Below are 21436 nucleotides of genomic sequence, written 5' to 3'. Positions count from 1 at the left end.
AAATGTTAATAGAAAAAAAAAAAAAAATAATGATCTACTGTATAAAAATAACTTAAAGAAGTTTATGAAAAATAAATTACAAGAAATTAATTTTATTTACAATTGTATTTTGAAGCTTGTTTAAATTTTTCCGCAAATAGTATTTTTTCTCATATAAATTAAACGCCCTCTTCTGTTTTAATGTTTAACCTGTATTTACAAATAAATTTTGACCTATGGCTGCTTAAGGACAGAGAATTTCTCCAACTGTTAAAAAAATCCAAAAAAATTCATTATAATTAAACAAAACAATAATAAGTTACAATTTTAATTCCTTAACTTTTCATTAAGCAAGTAAGGAGATTAAATGATAAATTGAGTTAAAAATTGATTTTTTTAAGAGTAAATTTGTTTTTTCCTCCATAAAGACTTTAAAAATCTACACCATAAGCTTTACAACCAATTTTTTATGTAAAAATACCAAATAATCGGTTTAAAAAATTTTTTGATTATTTTAACAAAGTTATTATTTCAAAAAAGTTATAAAAAGTCTTCGATTTATAGCCAAATTAAATTTTCAATAATGCAATTTTTAAAAAATTAATTATTAATCAACTAATAATCACAGAAGTAGAACAATTACAGATTCTTATAGAGCATTTGAAGAGCAATTATTTGGTACATAATTAATTAAAAAAAAAAAAAAAAAAAAAAAACGACTTTCTGCGCTAAATTCCTTCTGGTTATTTTAACAATCAATTTTCTTTCTAACAATGTGCTTTTTGTATTATTCATATGGATCGTATGACTGTCAAGTATCATTTAAAGGGAAAAAATGTTAGGATCTTGATTTTTAAATGAAAACAAAGTATGTTCGCGATCATGCTTAAGAAATGCGATACAATAATATTAAATTTACGAGAATGTTTTAATTTGACAGACATAAAGCAGAAATAGTAAGTTTTGAGTGTACTCGTAGTTTATATCACTTTTGAGTGCACGTGTGTAGCAATCACGTAATTGCTACGAATTGGACCATAGGAAACGGAAGTGTGAGCCACGCTTCTAAAAGTGAAGAGGGAAGCCGCTTGTAATCAGTGACACAGAGACGGCAGAAGGGTGAAGCACAGAAGTAAAGCAATGATGTAACAACAGCAACAACAAAACGTTGTCATTGCGACATTTGCACTCAGACCACGTCGTTATTTAACAAGATTACAGCATTAACCAAACTGAATTTTGGCATTTCTGTATACCGAGTTCCTCGCTCCTTTACCTTGCATTGTCCGCTGATAAGCCACTAAACCTATTAATTTACATCCAAACAATCCGACAAATTGTCTTTATTTTTTCGTTCATCATTTCGCATTTTTAGGCTTGAAGGATTAGGAAAAGTAAAAAAAAATTGAAGCATAAATCAACAAAATTAATTATTTATTTTGGTAACCGTATGAAAGTAGTAATCTAGATAAGAATGATTTATTTCTAATAATTTTACATGGATTCAAAGGCGCCTGAAGGTGTTGTAATTCCAAAAACCCGCAAAAAGAAGTCTGAAATAACTGTTAAATTGATCCCGTGACTTTTAGCCTTGTGGAGCAGACTCTGGAATTCGTTATTCGCAAAAAGTGTGTCAGTGAGTTTTTGGAATTTATATGACTTGATAAGTTCCACAAATAATCTAAAATCTTCCGAAGTTTCTAACTTCTCATGATAAAGATTCTTGATGTTTTCGTAGGGCAGCAATGCTTTGATAGCCTCAATAAGTCCAGTAATTCCAGGTTCTTTGAAATTTGAAAAATTCCTCTTAAAACCAAGTTGATAGGGATCAATACCCAGAAAACTGTGAATATCATTGATCCATTTCTCAACATTGAATCCAATAGAACTCAACTCCTTCAAAATGTCATTGTACTCCGGAATTTGGTGCAAAGCTTGGTCCAGCACCTTGAACTCTTCCGAGCGAAGGTAAATTGCAACTTTATGGACCTCGTCGTCCTGCAAAACGTAGTCAACAACAGTATAGATGATCTCCTGAAAGGACACCAGCGCAAGAAATTCATCCAGATCATCGTTGAGGCTCTTGAACACTCTTCTTCGCAGAGAAGCTGGAAGACTTGGATACTCCGGGAATTTCAAACCAAGCAGCTCGGAAAGAAACTCAGTGATTTTGTTGATGCTAATTCCGTACTGATGAGCTTGTGCCCCCAATTCCTGCAGGTTATGGTTCATGACTAGCTTATCAACACGAGCTTGGAATTCTGGGCTCTTTAGCTGATCATGAAAGAGCTTGAATTCTTCAGAATGTTTTATTTTGTGCTCGTACAAAGCCTTGATTTCTTCGTAAGGAATCACTTTGCGGATTTCGTTCAACATTCCTTGAATCCCTCCAACTGAATGTATTGCGGTCAATTTTCCGTGCTGAAATTGTGGATGAATATCCAATAAATCGTTGATAGTGCTAATCAAATTATGAAAATCTGCTCCTAATCCTTTCAAATAATCCAAAAACTCAACAACTTCTGGGTCGTTTTCCACCCTGACCATCAAATCCTTGAATTCCTCCGACTTTAGGTACGCAACAGCAGTAAGGACTTCAACATCGTTCAAAATATAATCAATAGCGATATTTGCGATTTTATCAAACGGCAACAAAACTATGAAATCGTTCAAATGGTCAGTGATACTCCTTCTAAGACTTTTACTACTTGAAGGAAATTCAAGCCCAAACATAGTTGAAAGCAGATCAGCGATAGCTCTGACGTCGATCCCAAACTTTTTAGTTGCTGTGATGATCTCTTGGAACTCTTGGTTCGCGAGGAGGGTGTCAATGATCGCTTGGAATTTCGGAGATTGGAACCGTTCAACGAGTTGTTTAAAATGGACGGATGTTTTCAATTTGTAATAGTACATCGCTTTAATGTCGTCGAACGGCAAAAGTGCTTTGATTTCAGCGATCAGACCAGCGACTCCATTGGTAGTTACTTTTTTCAGAGATCCTGATGGCTTAGGAAGATGAGGAAGGCCAATGACGTCATGCAACTTATTAACAAAGTCATAAACATTCAACCCGGATTCATGAAGGTAGTCATAGAAGCTGATAACATCTTCAATGGATTCTACTACTTGCACCAATTCAACAAACTCTTTACTTTGCACGTATTCAATGACTGATTTGACCTCTTCATCATGTTCAACGTAGAGTATGACTACTTTTTTCATTTCTTTGAGGGGCAAAAGTCTTACAAAGTCATCTAAGTCATCGCGAAGGGAGCGTTTGGCTCTGGTTTGGTAAAAATTAATATTTGAAGGGAACTCAAGACCAAAAACTGTAGACAACAAATCAGCTAATGCTCTTACGTCAACACCGTAATTTTTGGCTGCTGCTAAAATTGCTTGGAATTCTTGATTTGCGAGCAGAGTGTCCATGATTGCTTGGAATTTAGGCGATCGCAGGCGTTCTATAAGCTGCTTGAAGTGTACAGAGGTCTCTAGCTTGTGATAGTACATCGCTTTGATATCTTCTAGCGGAAGAAGTGCTTTGATTTCTGCGATCAACCCAGCAACACCATTTGTGGCGACGCTCTTCAGTTTTAAGGAAGATGGAGGTGTCAAATGCGGTAATCCAAGAAAATCATGCAACATATTTACAAGATGGTAAACATCCAAACCAGATTCATGTAAATAACCATAGAAATTTATCACATCCTCGATTTCTTCAACTAATCTAACCAATTCACGAAAATCCTTACTTTGGACGTATTCAATAACCGATTGAACTTCTTTATCATGTTCAAGATAATTCTTCACAACTTCGTTGATCGCTTCTAATGGCAATAGTGCCTTGAAGTCATTAAAGTCATCATTCAAAGATCGCTTCATCGATCTCGGGTCAAAAAAATCTTCTGGAAACTCAAAACCAAATATCGTCGAAAGTAAATCAGCAAAAGCTTTAACATTAATGCCGAATTTTTCAGCTGCTGCAACAATAGCTTGGACTTCTTGGTTCACGACAAGAGTATCGACAATCTTCTGGAATTCTTGCGACTGAAGGCGTTTTACAAGCTGCTTAAAGTCCACAGAGGTCTCTAGTTTGTGATAGTACATCGCTTTGATATCTTCCAGTGGCAAAAGCGCCTTGATTTCCGCGATTAGCCCAGCAACTCCATAAGTACTCACTCTTTTTATCCCTCCTGATGGTTTAGGAAGATGAGGAAGTCCAATGAAGTCGTGTATTTTGTCAATAAGCTGGTACACATTTAAACCCGACTCTTGTAAATAATCCAAGAATTGGACCACATCTTCAATTTTTTCTATTAACTTCACCAATTCATGAAACTTGTCACTTTGGATGTAATCAACAACCGACTGTACTTCTTCATCGTATTCCAAGTAACGTATCGCAACTTCGGTGATTTCCTTCAACGGCAAGAGTCCCATGAAATCATCCAAGTCATTATGCAGTGTTCTTCCTTCCTTAACACTCGGTAGCACCGAAGGGGAAGGCACGACTGGAAATTCATAGCCTAATAAGGTCGACAGAACACTTAGAATAGCTTTGACGTCTACTCCAGCTGCGTTCATCTTCTGGAAAATGAACTGGATCTCCTCGTTGGTGAATATAAGATCGATTCCCTGTTGGAACTCTGGAGCCTTCAGCCTCTCGATCAACTTCTTGAATTCTTCCGACGTTTCTAGCTTCTCGTAGTACAGAGCTTTGAACTTCTCCTTTGGAAGCACTGCCATGATGTCAGCAATTAGTCCAGCCATACCTCCAGTTCTTCGGGTCGATTTCATCATTATGAACGGCTCATATGGATCCATCCCGATGAATCCGTGGATCCCGTTGATCAATTGGTAAATGTTCAATCCTGAATCGGCTAGGTACTTATACAACGCTTTGACATGATCCATTTTCTCGATCGCTCTGACCAGTTGATGGAAATCTTCCGACTTTATGTACGCCATTGCTGCCTGCACTTCAGCGTCATTTCTCATGTAGTCTAAGAATATCGTCGCCACTTTCATCTTCGGGATCAGTGCCATAAATTCGTCCAGATCATCTTGCAACGCACGCGTGGTTTTCACGGGGCTTCCTTTGATGTTGACGGTGAAGGCTAGTCCAAAGACTAGCACCAGAAATAACGACAGCTTCATCTGGAAATTTATTAGTGATTAATAAAGTATCAAGTCACAAAAATTTACTAAATTAGTTATCTAATTAATTAGTTATATAATTAATTAGTTATATAATAAATTATTTATCGAATTAATCAGTTATCGAATTAATTAGTTATTGAATTAATTAGTTATTGAATTAATTAGTTATCGAATTAATTAGTTATCGAATTAATTAGTTATATAATTAATCAGTTATCGAATTAATTAGTTATATAATTAATTAGTTATCTAATTAATAAATTAGTTATACAATTAATTAGTTATACAACTAATTAGTTATATGATTAATTAATAATATAATTAATTAGTTATCGAATTAATTAGTTACCTAATTAATTTAATTAGTTATCTAATTAATTCTTACCGTAAAGAGAGAGATTCGTCGTCTGCTGATAATCTGAACGGAATTTGAATTTTTATATACGACTCTGACGACCAATCATCCGATAAGATATAAGATAATTATTAAATTTTATTGTTATCATTTGTGATTTATTATGTTTGATAGGATTTATTGTTTTTTAAGTTCTTTAAAGATTCTCTTTAATATAAAGGAGATTTTAATAAAGATATTTCATTTGCTAGAGCTAATATTTGTTGTTAATTATTTGCTAATTTGTGGTGATCATAACATGTATTTATGTAGGAAGAGTTTTTAATCATAAGATAATATGGATTATTGGAATCGATGCCTCTCAAAAATAATACCAAAGTTCAAGCTTGGAAGATAAGAAAAGATATACTAGTGATATCTTTTTTATCTCGCAGCGTTTTAATACCAACAGACTATATTCAAACGCGTATTCATAAAAAGGTGTAGTAAAATTTACTGCAGATGGATGTACAGCTGCTTCTCTGACTAGTACAATATGGGAAATACCATGTGTTGTTACTTTTACTAGTCTTGTAGAAGTAACTACGTGATAAATTATTTTTTTTTTAGGGTTTTGAATTTTCTAATTCAAAGTTTTCGAGTTTGTGTTAAGGATGAAGTTGAGATTAAAAATATTTATTTGGATCTTTAATTCCGAAAAATAAATAAATTAGAAAATTAATTGCAATTTAAAACTTTTTAATTTTTAATACATTTATTTTTTACGACCGTATAGATGAAAATTCATTAAAAGAATGACTTCGAAAAAATGTGAAGTTTCGGACTGAAGCCGGGAATCGAACCTAGATACTCTTGATTACGCGTCAGCGGCTATATCCCTTAACCTACCGAAACCCGACAGCACATATCGATGGTTTACTAATGCAACCTCGTATCTCTAAAATGACAATTTTAGAGGTGAAAAATAGCCTATAAAAAATTAATATTCATCTAAAAACAATATTTATCAATTGTATTTTCTAAAAATATTATCGTATTTATTATTAATTTGGTTAATATTTTTTTTCGGTAACGCATTTATAATTAATTATTAATTTTTCAATTGAACCGTTTCATTGGGTAGCGTTAAAAAAGCCTCGATATCCCCTCTTATAACCGCTTCGGCATTGAATTTAAGTAAATTTAGAATTAATTTTCGACACTAAGTGTTTTATCTCTACATAAAATAACTAACTAAAATAAACTCGATAAATAAAATCTCATTTTTAAAATTTTTTGACAAATATTCGAAAAACTATTTACTTTACAAGAAAATTTTTTGAACAAAATTAGTTCTAAATAGTTTAAAATTATTTATTAAATTTTTTAACTTCCCGCTAAGAAAATCAAAGATTTTCAAAAATCGGGAAGTTATTGTTTTCACCCCGTTTTGAAAAAATCGAGTTTTCATCAGATCTCGACGTTTGAAGGTCATAGAAAGCTTCCCTGACTACTCCCGCGAGGTTGTCACGGTGTGTGTGTGTGTGTGTGTGTGTGTGTGTGTGTGTGTGTGTGTGTGTGTGTGTGTGTGTGTGTGTGTGAAAGTATGTGAACCGCTTATAACTTTTGAACGGCTCATCCGATTATATCGCGGTTGGTGCCATTTGAAAAGGCTTGGCGGAACTTAGATTTTGAGTATAATTTGGACCGATTCGGATCAGTAGATTTTGAGAAATCTTAAAAAAACTAAGAAAAAAAATTTTTTCAAATGTGGTTTTTTTGGATAACTTTTAAACAGCTCTACAGATCGATTCCAAAAACTAATCAGCTCTAGACAATAAAAAACCACGTCGATCGCCACCAAGCTGTCCGAAATCGGTTAATTTGTTCGAGAGATATCGTGAACGAAAGAAAACCGAAAAAAGTGTTTTTTCGAAATTACTCCGAAATTTTTGGTTCGATCAATTAAAACCTGAAAATTCTTTATGAGGCTGATAAAACTGCGTCGAATGCCGCCAACCACCTGAAAATCGGTTGATCCATTCAAAAGTTATTGCGGTTAGAAAATTTCAAAAACAATGTTCTATAAAACTTCTATTAGACTTTTGAGCTCGAAGAGCTCAAATGCATATAAATACTATCTATTTGAGCTCAACGAGCTCAAAATATCACATAAATTATATTTTGAGCTCAAAAATCTCAAAAATGTCATAAGTACAATTTTAAGCGCCCAGGTGTGGAATTAGCGGGAAGTTGCAAGGATGGCCTTTAGGGTGAACCGTTTAACTAATTTTTTTTTTAATCAATTAATTGAGTTATATATTATTAATAATTGTTAAACATTATTCCTAAGATCAGAGATTTTACTTAATAAAGAGATTGTTACTATTATAAGCCAACTTTCCCGATCCAGTTGATGGTAGACTAATTTAATAGTAGACCAATTTAATAATTATTATTAATAATGATTATTAATAATATTTTATAAGAAAAAAAAATTTTTTATGGCCTCTTTAATATAAAAATAATAAAAGAAAATAATTTATCTTTCTAATTTTCCACGTAAATTTTTTTTACCGTCACACCACAGTAAAATTCAATGTTTTATTTATTTTCTACATAGCCATTGTTACCTATTATTAGAACAATTATCTTAAGATCAAAAATTACAATAAATCTCACGATTACTCTCATTTTCACTATAATTTCCAAACAAAATTCTTCCAAATTTTCCATCTCCAAAAAAATAATAACAACTTAATAATAAACAGCAAAACGATAAAAATCGAATAAAAATCCTAACAAAGCGCTGAAGTTAAGTTGAATTTATCAATTTATCCATTTGTATTATATCTTTTTTCTTTGTTTCGTTATAAAAGTCCTGTTGGAAGCGGTTACCAGTAATAACGCGAGCAACAGCGAGAAGCCGTTACTGCCACGTGCCGTTATAATATCGACACAAGGTGTTGGTGTAGATCCAAAAGTTTTGTCCAGAACAAACACAGTGCAGGAGAAAATAATAATTTTATATGATTTTTCTACGAGGAAACGATAAAAGAAAAACTTTGTGCTCCTACTCCCACTCTTAATAATTATGGCTGAATTATCTACCGAGCCGGAACTAAAATACAATCTTCAGCCATTAAGCTTCGATACTCCTCCACAATTTTATTAATACAACAAGAACAAGCTTTTGACTTTATTACAAATCTTTTAATATTATATATAATATATAATACATAAAACTGCATTCTCAGTGAATCAAAAGACCGGAGAACAGTGTTCATATAAAATTCATATTACAGCGTAACTTGGAGCTTCTTTTCGAAACATAACCTCCGGCAAATAGGGAAGAATGAAGGAAGGAGAGCGTGGAATAGAATGGAACAAATAATATAACCAACCTGCGGAAAAAAAAAAAAAAAAAAAAAAAATGAAACAGCGTTAAAATCTTTTGTGTATACTCAGTTTGCGCTCTCATCGCAGTCTCGTACACCGAGTAAGTGAATAAGTTAAATAAGAGCTCGAGGATTTTACACCAAGTCGATTTCGCGATGCTACACTTGTAGATTGAGCAAAATGGCTTCTACTTGTACTATTATTATTCTTCTTCTTCTTGTTCTTACTCGAGTAAGGCACGTGCAGTATAGTGTTAAATCTAATAAAATTATCGCTACTTTATTCTATCTGTTATATTAATATTATTTGAAATTACATTTAGCGAATTAAGAGACCCTTTGCTTGACTCTCGATCGATCTTGCAGACACCTGCACAAGAAGTGAAAAGTAAGCTAAACTTGAACTCACTTATCTTAATTACTCAATTATATTTATGTTTATTATTTTTATTTTTTTTTTTTTTAGAACAGGCGCGAAGAAAGCTCCGAGGAAAAAAGTTTAAATTCAACGATCAAGAGCTTTTGCTTTTCCTTCTACTTCCCACTTTTCTTTTATAAGTTAGTACCACCTGCTCAAACATCGGGTGCTTGTTATTTATCGAGCGGCTACGCGAGCCCATTCGTACCACGCGGTGGTGCTTTTTAGCTTTCTCCGTTCGATTCTCCGTCTCGACTTGCCCCAGACTTTTAATTTTTTTTTTTTGGTTTAAGAAAACTGGGAAATTAAGATGATGAATATTGAGAGGAAATAATAACAACAATATTTAATTAAAATTTTATTGTTATTACAGTTTAATATCGGGAGTTAATTTTTTATAAATATTATTTTGTTTTTAAATTTTAATGTAAAAAGTAAAAAATAATTAATTGCAGTCACTATGTAACTATCGTGACTTGTGAATAATAAATAAATAAAATTATGCTTTATTAATTAATGACTTTTGTTAAATTTCACTGTACTTTTTTAACTATAGATATTTTTAAAGATATACTCAAGAAAATTCTCGATCTCTAGATACATAATTAAGAAATGATCTTGTATCTCGTGAACTATTGATATTTTCAAAGTTATAAGTTCATCATGATGTTATACTCATCAAGAGCTTTTATTTGAGTACCCACATGCATTTTTTATATATTTTTTATATATACATATATATAATATATATTTTAAAGATATAAGCTCATCCCGATGTTCCACTCATCAAGAGCTTTCATTTGAGTACCCACATGCATTTTTGATATTCTTATGTAAAAAAAAAATTTAATTAAGGGTAATTAATTAATTTTACATTTAAAATATTGAATGTGTTTAAGTATTCGGCCCTAGCGTGTTAGACTAATAGACCGGGAACTTCCGAGTTTTAATTTATTGAGAATGATAAGTTTGTTTGAATAATTGATGTAGTTGAATAATTTTAATATATAGGGGAGCCTGGGGTACGACGGCCCCCTTAAGCCGATTTTTCCTTTTTGTGGCTTCTAACCATCAAATTCTTTTATTTTCCGTCTATTTCGAATGAATCAGTTGCAATTTTGGAAAAAATCGAAAAAAAAATTTTTTTTTTTTTTCTGGGGTACGACGGCCGCCCTTCCCAAAAAATCATATAAAAAAATTTTTTTTTCACTGAAACAATTACCATCAAAATCTAGAGATTCTCCTCCCAGAAAACGTCGTCGAGGAAAAACCACGATTCTTACGAGTCTTAAGTATCGCCGAGAACTCAAAGAAAAAAATCAAAATGAAGCAAAAAAAAAAAGACCTCAGTTAAACAGAAAAAAAAAATAAAATCAAAATCAAAAAACTTGAAAAAAAAAAAAAACATTTAAAATGTAAAAATCATGATTGCCATTGTCTTTATTGCAATGGACTTTACTCAGAATCCACAGAGTCATGGATTCAGTGTAAAAATTTTAATAAATATGGTCTCATGATTCTTGCGCAGGTATTGACGAATATTATTCTGACGAATATGTCTGTGATCATTGCGAATAATCTCATATATTCATTAAATTATCTAGATGTGATTTCCTAATTATCAAACATTTATAATAAATAATAATTAATAATATAATTAATTTCTTTTATTGCACTTAGAGATTTTAAACCTACCTACGTACGTACAAGAAAAAATACAGAGATGTTATTCAGCAATGAATTGGTTACATTAGTTTACATTGATTAAAATCACGAGTTTTCAGATTGAGCTTTTAAAATACGTAATATCTTGAACCAGACCTTTTTTTTCTATATTTTTATCAAATAAAAATTAAAAATATGAATTGCCTAGAGTAAGACATCCTGGCAAGAATTCACATAAAACTTTGCACGGAAAAAAGAAAACTCGAAAAATTACAGTATATAATGCAACGTGGCGCTTCGTGATGAAAACTGGAAAAATTACAGATTCTAATGTAATTATTACAGATTTTATAAAAATTACATTGTAGAATGTAATATTTACATTGAAAGCTCTGAATATTAAATTATAAAATTGAATTTAGAAAAATGTTATTTCAAACTGTAATTTTTCTAGTTTTGATTACGACGGGACCGACTTTACATTTTACACTGTAATTTTTCGAGTTTTCTTTTTTCAGTGTGAGATTGGGTTTCTGCCTAGTGCAGAGGATACCGTTGTCAATAGTTAATAATATAATAATTACTGTTTTAATTAAAAAAAAACTGTGTTTTCAAGTTTTTGTAAGCTATATAATTCAACTTTTTGTTAAATTTTTCAGTTCCATTAAATTCTTTCTGATTCATTTTACCCAAGATAAATACCATTGACCTAAACCCGGGGAAAAAAGTTTAGATCTCACCAGATATAATTTTATCTGGTCAGATCTATTTATATCTGATCAGATATGGGATTGGAGACATAATCAGATCTAGTCATATCTGATCAGATCTAAACAGATATAACTATATCTAAGTGGAAAAATACATCAGACATTATCAGATCTAAACAGATATAACTATATCTGGGTTGAAAAATACATCAGACATAAAAGATTTTATTATATCTGGCCAGATATAACTATATTTTTGAACTATTAATAAATACTTATAAACTATTTTAATAAATATACTTTCCTCCCAAATAAATATTTATTAAATGTTAAAAAATATTTAATAGAATTTAATAAATTAAATAATTGTCTTTGAATAAATTAATTTGTTAATAGTTAATAAATCTTTCTATCAGCGTATATTGATAATTAATAATTTGCAAATTTGATAAAAAACTTTGTTCATTACGCATCGATCATGGACACGATTCACATTACTTGTAGTTATTACAAACTCTACTCTTCAAGTAAGCCTCGTAGGTAAACAGGTAATGAATTAGTCTTTCAAGCGTCGGGTCACATATTGGCCCAAAATATCATAAAAACATTATAGAGGTCATAACTTGATGGAAATTGAAAAAAAAATTTTTACTTAATTTTTGAGGGGGGCCTTCGTGCCCCAGGTTCCCCTATATTGTTTAAATCCAAAATTATTATCATTAGTTAATTTACAATAATTACAATTATTGTACAGTGATTGAAATTAACTTTTTCTTTCATATAACTACACGGTGAGAAATTTCCATTATTTTTTATTCTGCATGGATTTTAGATATTACAATGGTGCATATTACTAGTGAACCTTATTGACTCAGAATAAAATTTTACAATGGCCCATAGTAATTTCCGAAACAAATGAAATCAGACATAGTAAATGGTAGAAATTGAAATGTACCATAGTAAAATGAAATATGCAATAATTTAAATTTCCGAATGTACTATAGCAAAAAAAATAATCAAACGTTTGTAAAAAATAAAAAATTTTAGAGTAAAAAATGTTTTTAGCAATCAAAAAAAATATCTAACCAAACAAGATTTTTTTTGTTTGCAATATTTTTTAAAAATATTTTTTAAAAATATAGTTTTTAATTTTTTTTTTTCATTTTAACAATGAACGTAGGATTTATTTTGGCAGTTAATTTTATTATGAATAATTATAAACACAATATATAACTTTTAAATTATTTTTATTATTATTAGAAGTGTCGGTTGCAGGTTAACCATCAAACGTTTGTTTTCATTTTAATTTTTCACGGTAAATTATTAAATATTTTATTATTTATGAATCTTACAAATTTTCATTAACTATTCATGTGTTGATGGATTTATAAACTAATATTTATTTAAAACTTAATATTTATTGCAATTTTCATAACACCGTTAACCACTACTGATAGCGTCTGTAGACTTATGTTGACAAAACAAAGCAGCACGAAAAAATGAAAGAGCGCGCGTCGCGACTGACGCGCATACGTTTACTATGGGACATTTGAAAATTTCATAGTCACAATTTTAAATTTAAACCGAGTACACACTGATAGAAGAATTTATTTGTGTTTAATAATATTTGTTAATAGCTAACAAATCATTTATTAGAGACCATTTTTAATATTAAATATATATTTCTTAGTATTTAAAATGATTTGTTTGTATTTAATAAATCTGATATCCATTTATTAAATATTAATAAATCTTTTTAAATACTAATAAATATTTGTTAAGGCCTAACAAATGGCTTCTAATAAATGATTTGTTAAATATTAACAAATCTTTTTAACTATAAACAAATCCTTCTATCAGTGCACGTGACTAAATGTGAAACTTTTTTATAAATTTCTATTGTCGACTGAGCAACAGAAATTTTACTATGGAACTATAATGAAAAGTTTTAAGCACACTAACAGTTTTTGTTCTGTCAGTTTACGAAAATTTTTTATATATGTTTATGTAACAGTTGCATGGTCAAATTTACTATGGTCCCTAGTAAATATTGATTGGTACAATATGATATTCTTAAATTTTTATGGTAATATTTTGAATTGAGTCATTAAGGTTCAGTCTTATTATGTATGCATAGTAAATTTCTACAGAAATTTCTCACCGTGTATTTTACAATATTACTTAATTCACAAATATTAATAATTTAAAATATACCTGACAAAAAATTGATGAACCTTGTTGATTTAATTTGTTTTAGTTGGTTTCACTTTACGATTTTACTTTACCTTTACAAATGTTTTACTTTCTACACAATAGATTTACACGTGGTCTATTGAGACTTATTTAAACTATGTACGATGTTAACACTAGGACGTCAGGACAATGAGAGAGATTTTTTTGGTGACAATTGCGACGTGTCGAATTTTAGGGCGTTACTAATTTCCACTCATTGGGGGAAAAAAATGTCCAATTATTTGTCTATTTTCTTGGGCCCTTACCCTCTCTCTTAAATTTATCTACAAATGTTGCATGAGTCCCTCTACTTGGGTCAGAGTGCAACATACTTTCTCACTTACTCTTATGTTCTATTATTCATCTATGTGTTTGTGTATACGTAAGCGCATTTACGCATAGACAAAGACATACATTTGTACTGCCTACATTAATTTATTAATTTAAATCGTATGAATAAATATGTACTCGAATCTAGCATCTCTTACGTTTCCTTGAATTTAATTATTTATTTGTAGAAATATTTCTGTTTTGTCGTTTTATAAATTTGTTGTATTACTTTAGAATTTAATTGTTTAATATTTGTTTATTTTAAATTATTTTACTTTCAAGTTCTATTTTTTTATTTGTTTCTCATTTCATATTTAATTTTTATTATCTAAAAATTATTTCAGAAAGTGCATTGTTAAAATTTATTTCGATATTTGTTTCAACACTAAAATTCTGTAATTAAGTTATTCTAAAATCTTTTGGTTTAAAATAAATTTTTTATCTAATGTTCTTTGTCATTACTTAAGTATTTCTTATTTTAAGTATAAGTGAGTTTGCTTACGTATAACAAAACTCCCATTCATCTATTTAATCACTTTAATGTACCTGGGCCCCAGACTAATTACGAGAATTTCCCTGGGCCTTTTACAAAGATCGAACGAGACACTTAATGACCGCACTCGAATTATCTTTTACAATCGTCAAAATTCAAATAAAATCATACTCGATTTTTTTATAATTAATAAATATGTAAAGAAAAATTCTTTACATAACAATATATTTTTTATATATATACATATATATAATATAAAATATATATATAAATATATATAAAATTGATGTGGGTGTTACGTCCCCACCTGCATTCCCAGATGTCTCTGATAGCAAATACGCGCGCTAATTTAAACTCTAACAATTATACAATAATTTCATAAATATTCATTTTTTATAAATAATAATGTAAAATGAAAGTTTGGAAAATCCAAAAGTGCACGCCTCATAATCTCATTTTTCACAATAAAATTGGTTAAAATAAAAGATAAAAAGCAAAATAATAAAAAATAGAAAACTTTGCTATGGTTTAGTGGCGCCATAACTCTAAGGTGAGGAAAAAAAATACTATAATAAAAATGTATAGATAAATATACAAAAAAATCAACAGTCATATATTAGTTTTTTATAAATAATAATTTAACGACAGTGAATTGAACGCTCATATTAACTAAGAAATTCTGTCGTGTGTTATCGTGTGTTACTTTAGATAATTAAAAAAAAATTATTCCGGTACGATCATTTTTTCGACCAATTTTAATGCCACATACACCCATCCATACACGGACGTCCAGAAAAGATTATGTTTAATGTTATTATTTACTATGTTAAATAGAAAAATTGTTATTGAAATATATATTTTATGTGCCTGAAAAATTATTTGACTTGATATTAGTGTACTCAAATTAACCTGTAAGTGCAATATAAATAACAAAAAATCAATTTCAGTTTCGACAAAACTGCTTTTTTTGAAATGTCGAGAGTAAAGCACAACCTCAACGCTTCGCTTATGAGGCGTGCAAAAAACTGTTAAAAGTTTCAGATTATCTGTCGTGTTCTCATTAGCGTTTTGCAATAAAACTAGAAACTGAGTAATTACAGTTACTTTTCACAGCTTTTACCAGCCTTACTGTACTGACATCACCCCAGGCACTTAGTACCATCGAAAGATTGCAGTTGGAGTTAAATTCATCAGTTTTTTTAAATCATTGCAAAAGATTTTTTTAAATCAAATTCAAAGTTCGCGCCATTTCGTGAGATCTTTACTTAGCGCATGCGCCGATCTCAACTTTTCCCATATGGCTTAAGGCTAATCTTTATTTTATAAATAGATATAGATGAAAATAAAATAGTGGCGCCATAATTCTAAGGTGAGAAAAAAATATACTAACTAAAAATATATATATATATAGACATACAAGTACACAGTCGTTTTTAGTTTTTTATAAATTATAATTAAACGACAGTAATAAAAACGCTAATATTAACTAGGAATCAGCACAGTGTATGACTTTATATAATAAAAAAAAATTTTTCCGGTAAGATAATATTTTCGTCCAATTTCTCTGTCACATACACGGATTCGTAAACACAGACACACGGACGTCCAAGACTGATTAGTTTTAATGTTTTATTTATTATTTATTATATTAAACAAAAATAATTGTTTTTAAAATATATCATATGTGCTTGATAGATTATTTAACTTGATGTTAGTGCACTCATATTATCCTGTAAGTGTTATATAAGTAAGAAAAAGTCATTTTAAGTTTCGGAAGACCGGTGTTTTTGAAATGTTGAGAGTAGAGCATCACCTCAACGCTCCGCTTATGAGGCGTGCAATAAGGAAAGAATTCCAAATTTTAAACATTAAATATTAAATATTAGAAATAGAAAATGATAAGAAAAGGTGAAACTCAGGCAACACCTGAGTAAACCAAATATTTTTAAGTTTCCATTAACATTTTATCACGAAGAATGTTAATGGAAAATCTACCTTGATAAATATGATTCATTGTAAGACAATTAGCGTTGAGTACAAAAGGTATATTCAAGAACATTCGTAAAATGTTCTAAATAAACAAATGATAACGAACGCCCACCTGTCCTGAACTCTGGAGTTAAGTCAGCGCTCGTCATCCGAGTGACTATTAAATCTAATACCACTACGTACTTCACGGCAGTTGTCAAACTATACAATTTCCAAGTGTATTTTAAATAGTTAAATAAATTTATTTGTTAATTAAATTCACCGAAGTTAGTTATTTCGGAGTTAATTCGAGAACCTCTACTTACGACTCTGAAGGTCGTAACATCTTTATCTCCAGCTCTAGTTGTTCTACTGGTTACTTACAAACCCGTGAGGTAACCGGGATGTAACAGGGTATTTAAATGAAAGCTCTTGATGAGTGTAACATCGGAATGAGCTTATATCTTTAAAAATGTCAATAGTTCATAAGATACAAGGTCATTTCTTAATTATGTAATATATATTTTAAAGATTTAAGCTCATCCCGATGTTACACTCATCGAGAGCTTTCATTTGAGTACCCACATGCATTTTTGATATATTTTTCATATATACATATATATAATATATATAAATATACAAAATATATGAAAAATTGATGTGGGTATTCAAATGAAAGGTCTCGACGATTGTAATGTCGGGGTGAGCTTATATCTTTAAAAATGTCAATAGTTCATAAGATACAAGGTCATTTCTTAATTATGTAATATATATTTTAAAGATTTAAGCTCATCCCGATGTTACACTCATCGAGAGCTTTCATTTGAGTACCCACATGCATTTTTGATATATTTTTCATATATACATATATATAATATATATAAATATACAAAATATATGAAAAATTGATGTGGGTATTCAAATGAAAGGTCTCGACGAGTGTAATGTCGGGGTGAGCTTATATCTTAAAAAATGTTAATAGTTCACAAGATATAAGGTCATTTTTTAATCATGTATCTAAAGATAGAGTATCTTCGAATGTAGCCTAAATATTTATTATAATAAATTGAGAATCATATAAAACCATGAAAAAGCACAACTCCAGGTCAAGACTTTTCCAACGATACCAAATTTAACCATAAAAATCCATTTTATCATATAAATTCACTGGCGACAAAATTTTGCTTATTTTATTAATAATATCGATTAACACTTACACTTACAATTAAATAAAATGTATTTAATGTTACTGAAATTACCGTTTATATGAAAATTTTCACAATTTTTCAACAAATAAATTATTATAGAGATAATTCATCAAAAAATTTAGTTTTAAAATTTAAAAAGAAATTTTTAATGCAATTTTTTTTTTAAATTAAAATTTATTTATTACATTAAACTAAGAAAAAAACTTATATTTATTACCGCAACTTTTTTGATATATAAAAATTTTTAAGTACAATTTAAAAATTTTTAAACACTTGAAAACAATTTTTTTCATTCATTTATTTCGTATTGATTCTAGCAAAATTAAAAAAATGTGTTACTATTATAATTAATTAATATTATTATGGTTATGATAGTACCTTGAAGATGAGTAAAATAAATTAATAGAATAATAGTTAATTTAGGATAAGAAATATAAGATAGTACTTAATTGGGGAAGCTTATATTTCACCGTAAGTAAACTCAGTGTACAAACAAGTGATGTGGTCGGGTGAGTCTTGCTTTTGCTCATCTACCCGTCGTCAAACACCTGACTAACTATATTCCCTATTCCTAGTACCCTGTTTTACAATTTTTCTCAAAAAGGTCCATAATTTAAAACTATATTATAAATTATAATATCTTTACTCATTATACCACAATTTATATAATTTTCCAAGCGGATAAAACAACAAAGTAAAGCGAGTTTCCACGGACCAAATAAAAAACATAAAAAAATGATCAATAGATTAACTTTTCTCGAAAGTTAAAACAGAGGTTGAGTGAGCGCATGTACAATCCCCGATAACAAGCAAACTTTGGCCATCCTGGCTACTCGAGCAAAAGTAATTATGCTCGTATTACTCGTCGAGTTACATTAATTAATGCCATCAAAATACAACAGTTTGAAATTTAATCTCTTTAGATCTTATCGATAAGAACATTTATCATTTATTTTATGCAATCTCAATTATTATGTAATTATTATTGATAAATTCTACATATAGCTTATCAGAAAACTGTTGAGTTTATCCGTAGGTGACTTTTTGAACAATTATTATTACCGGTGATTAAAACACACCCTGTCGGTTTCCGAGCTTGATGATAGCATATCATTAAAGATGAGCAAACAGTCTCGAAATTTACCTCTGAGCAACCAGACCGAGAATCACATTTCACATTCGGCGGACTTGTGTCTGTTGTTTGCTCAATTTCTGAAAAGTTTGCGAATTATTCGTCCAAAATATGCAAAACATCCCCCATGGAAATAATATATATTTTGAATATATTAAAAATATATGTCATTTTATATTTTGAATATAAATAAAATATATTTAATATATAGGTGAAATATATGAAAATATATTTCACTTATATTTCAAATATATTCTAATTACAGTACTTTTGGCCGTTTTTTGTATATAAAAAATATATTTCTGATGTAAGAATAATCCGAACTTGAAAACAGTTTCACTGTAAAAAATCGCGCCAAGTCCACGTTCATAAGACTATTAAGAAAAAAAAAATTTTTATTTCTTTACAAAAGATATAAAAATAAAAAATTAAAAAAATCCAAGTAACCGATATGGTTGTATATGATTTTTGGACATTAAAAAAATTTTGTTGCAAATTTAAAAATTAAAAAGAAACAATTTTGGAACATATTTGAGTGTGCTGCGGTTACGAAATATTTCACTTTTATGAAATTCCTAAAATCTATCTACTAGGACTTTTAAAAAAATTGAAGTAAACAATGACACACACCAAGTACATCGAAAAAGTCAAGATCGAAATTTTTGAGCTTTCTATAGTTTGTGCTGATAAAATTTAATAATTTCAAGTAGATTAATTGTTATAATTGAATATAATTAATTGTGATATCAGTAAAATAAAAGTATGAATTACTGTTATAATATAAAATTTAGGAACAAGAAGTACCTTAGTATTAAATAAAATTTTGCAACCTCGAAATACCGTTCTGCTTACAGTAAACACACTCGGTAGTCTGGCGCTCCGTTTACAACGGATTTGAACGGAACTTGGCGCCAGATTCTACCGAATCTGTGGATATACGCAAAATATATTTTTTTTGTATGATAAATATAAATGTCGAATATATAAAAAATATATTCAGAATGTTTTTTAAATATTAGCAGTTTTATATACTGAAACTATTTTCGAGACTATATTTTTTATATATTTTAAATATAATTAATATATACGTAAAATATACTTAAAATCTATAGGAAAAAATTAACAGTCCGAGATTTTGGATTTTGTTAACTTGAGAACATTTGCCAGTGCATGGTTATTTATTTTTATTTTTATTTATTTATTTACTGATCATGGAGATAATTCTCCTTTTGACCACAAATCCAAATAATTAAAAAATTAGAAAATTGTTGAAAATACATAGGTAGTAAGAAACTGATATAATAATAATAACAATAATAATAAAACTATAAACAAAGTAATATTAGTGCAAAAGTAGCAAGTGATCACAGACATTTTCTTCGCATTCAAAATCAAAATCAGGTTTACAATCAAGTTCTTAAATCATACTGACTCTTTTCTAACTCTAACAAATACAAATAACATTTATGACGGAAATTATCTAGAGTCTCAGCTGATGTAATGGTTACAATGTTTGTTCCGGAAAACTTTAAACTATGCCAGTTTTTTGTACGGTTCGAATCTCGAGCTGTCAATTTTGTCCTATATTAAGTATATTTTAATTATATTTAAAATACAGGTTGGCAATAGCCTAGTCGGCTCGGTACCTGCATTTCGAAAGAGTGGGACCAGGGTTCGATTCCGGCGCGCACCAATATTTTTCAATAATTATAAACTAAGAATATGTGCGTTTCCCCTAGTAGAAATGAAATCAAGTTTTTAGCCAGTAACTGGCCAGTTTTACTAGACTTAAACCAGTAACTGGTCAGTGTAATATCCAGTTTCTGTCTAGTAACTGGCCAGTTTTACTAGAGATCTAACAAAACATTATGGCGGCTTTAGTGAAACTGTCAGTTTCGAATTCTGAGGTTATTAGGCGTTATTAAAATTGTCAAATAAATTCAAAATAATGTTTAATAAACGATATGATATAAAAAGTTTCATTTATGTGTACATTATAAAATAGATAACATCATTAGACTGATAGACTAATAATAAATCTAACAATAGAATAAGAAAATAATTATTTTGAATTGGAGATTTGTTTTAATGCCCACAGTCGCAATTTATATATTGTGTCATTTTTTCACTGCATCCATTTTGAAATATATACTGGAAATTATTTACACGTTAATAAACACTAATTTTGATTGATTTATACTGTTTTTAATAATAATAATTACAATAATGATGCGTACAGGTTAACAAAAAAATAAACAAACATACACACACTAGTAAAGATACACTGTCGGTGTAACTAATGTTTATGACTTAGTTGTAGGTGGCGCGATTTCAAGTTTTTTACTCGATATCACTGGCCAGTTACTGGTTTATGTCCAGTGAAAACTCGATTATTTCTACTAGGGTCAT

At 29.7% G+C, this 21436-nt stretch overlaps 1 protein-coding gene across 1 annotated transcript; it reads right to left on the bottom strand.

Moving 5' to 3' along the window:
- Window positions 1–1391: 1391 nt before the first annotated feature.
- Window positions 1392–5144, bottom strand: LOC123267223. The gene has a single exon (XM_044731776.1). The coding sequence runs from the start codon at window positions 5134–5136 to the stop codon at window positions 1474–1476; it is 3663 nt and encodes a 1220-aa protein (XP_044587711.1). The 5' UTR covers window positions 5137–5144; the 3' UTR covers window positions 1392–1473.
- Window positions 5145–21436: the final 16292 nt, after the last annotated feature.

Source organism: Cotesia glomerata, linkage group LG6 (genome assembly GCF_020080835.1).
Source record: "Cotesia glomerata isolate CgM1 linkage group LG6, MPM_Cglom_v2.3, whole genome shotgun sequence".
NCBI lineage: Eukaryota > Metazoa > Arthropoda > Insecta > Hymenoptera > Braconidae > Cotesia > Cotesia glomerata.
This window is presented reverse-complemented; position numbering and strand designations above follow the sequence as displayed.

Bases quoted from the DNA above. Each gene is read 5' to 3' on its own strand.
- LOC123267223 (XM_044731776.1), bottom strand. From the start codon at position 5,136: ATGAAGCTGTCGTTATTTCTGGTGCTAGTCTTTGGACTAGCCTTCACC.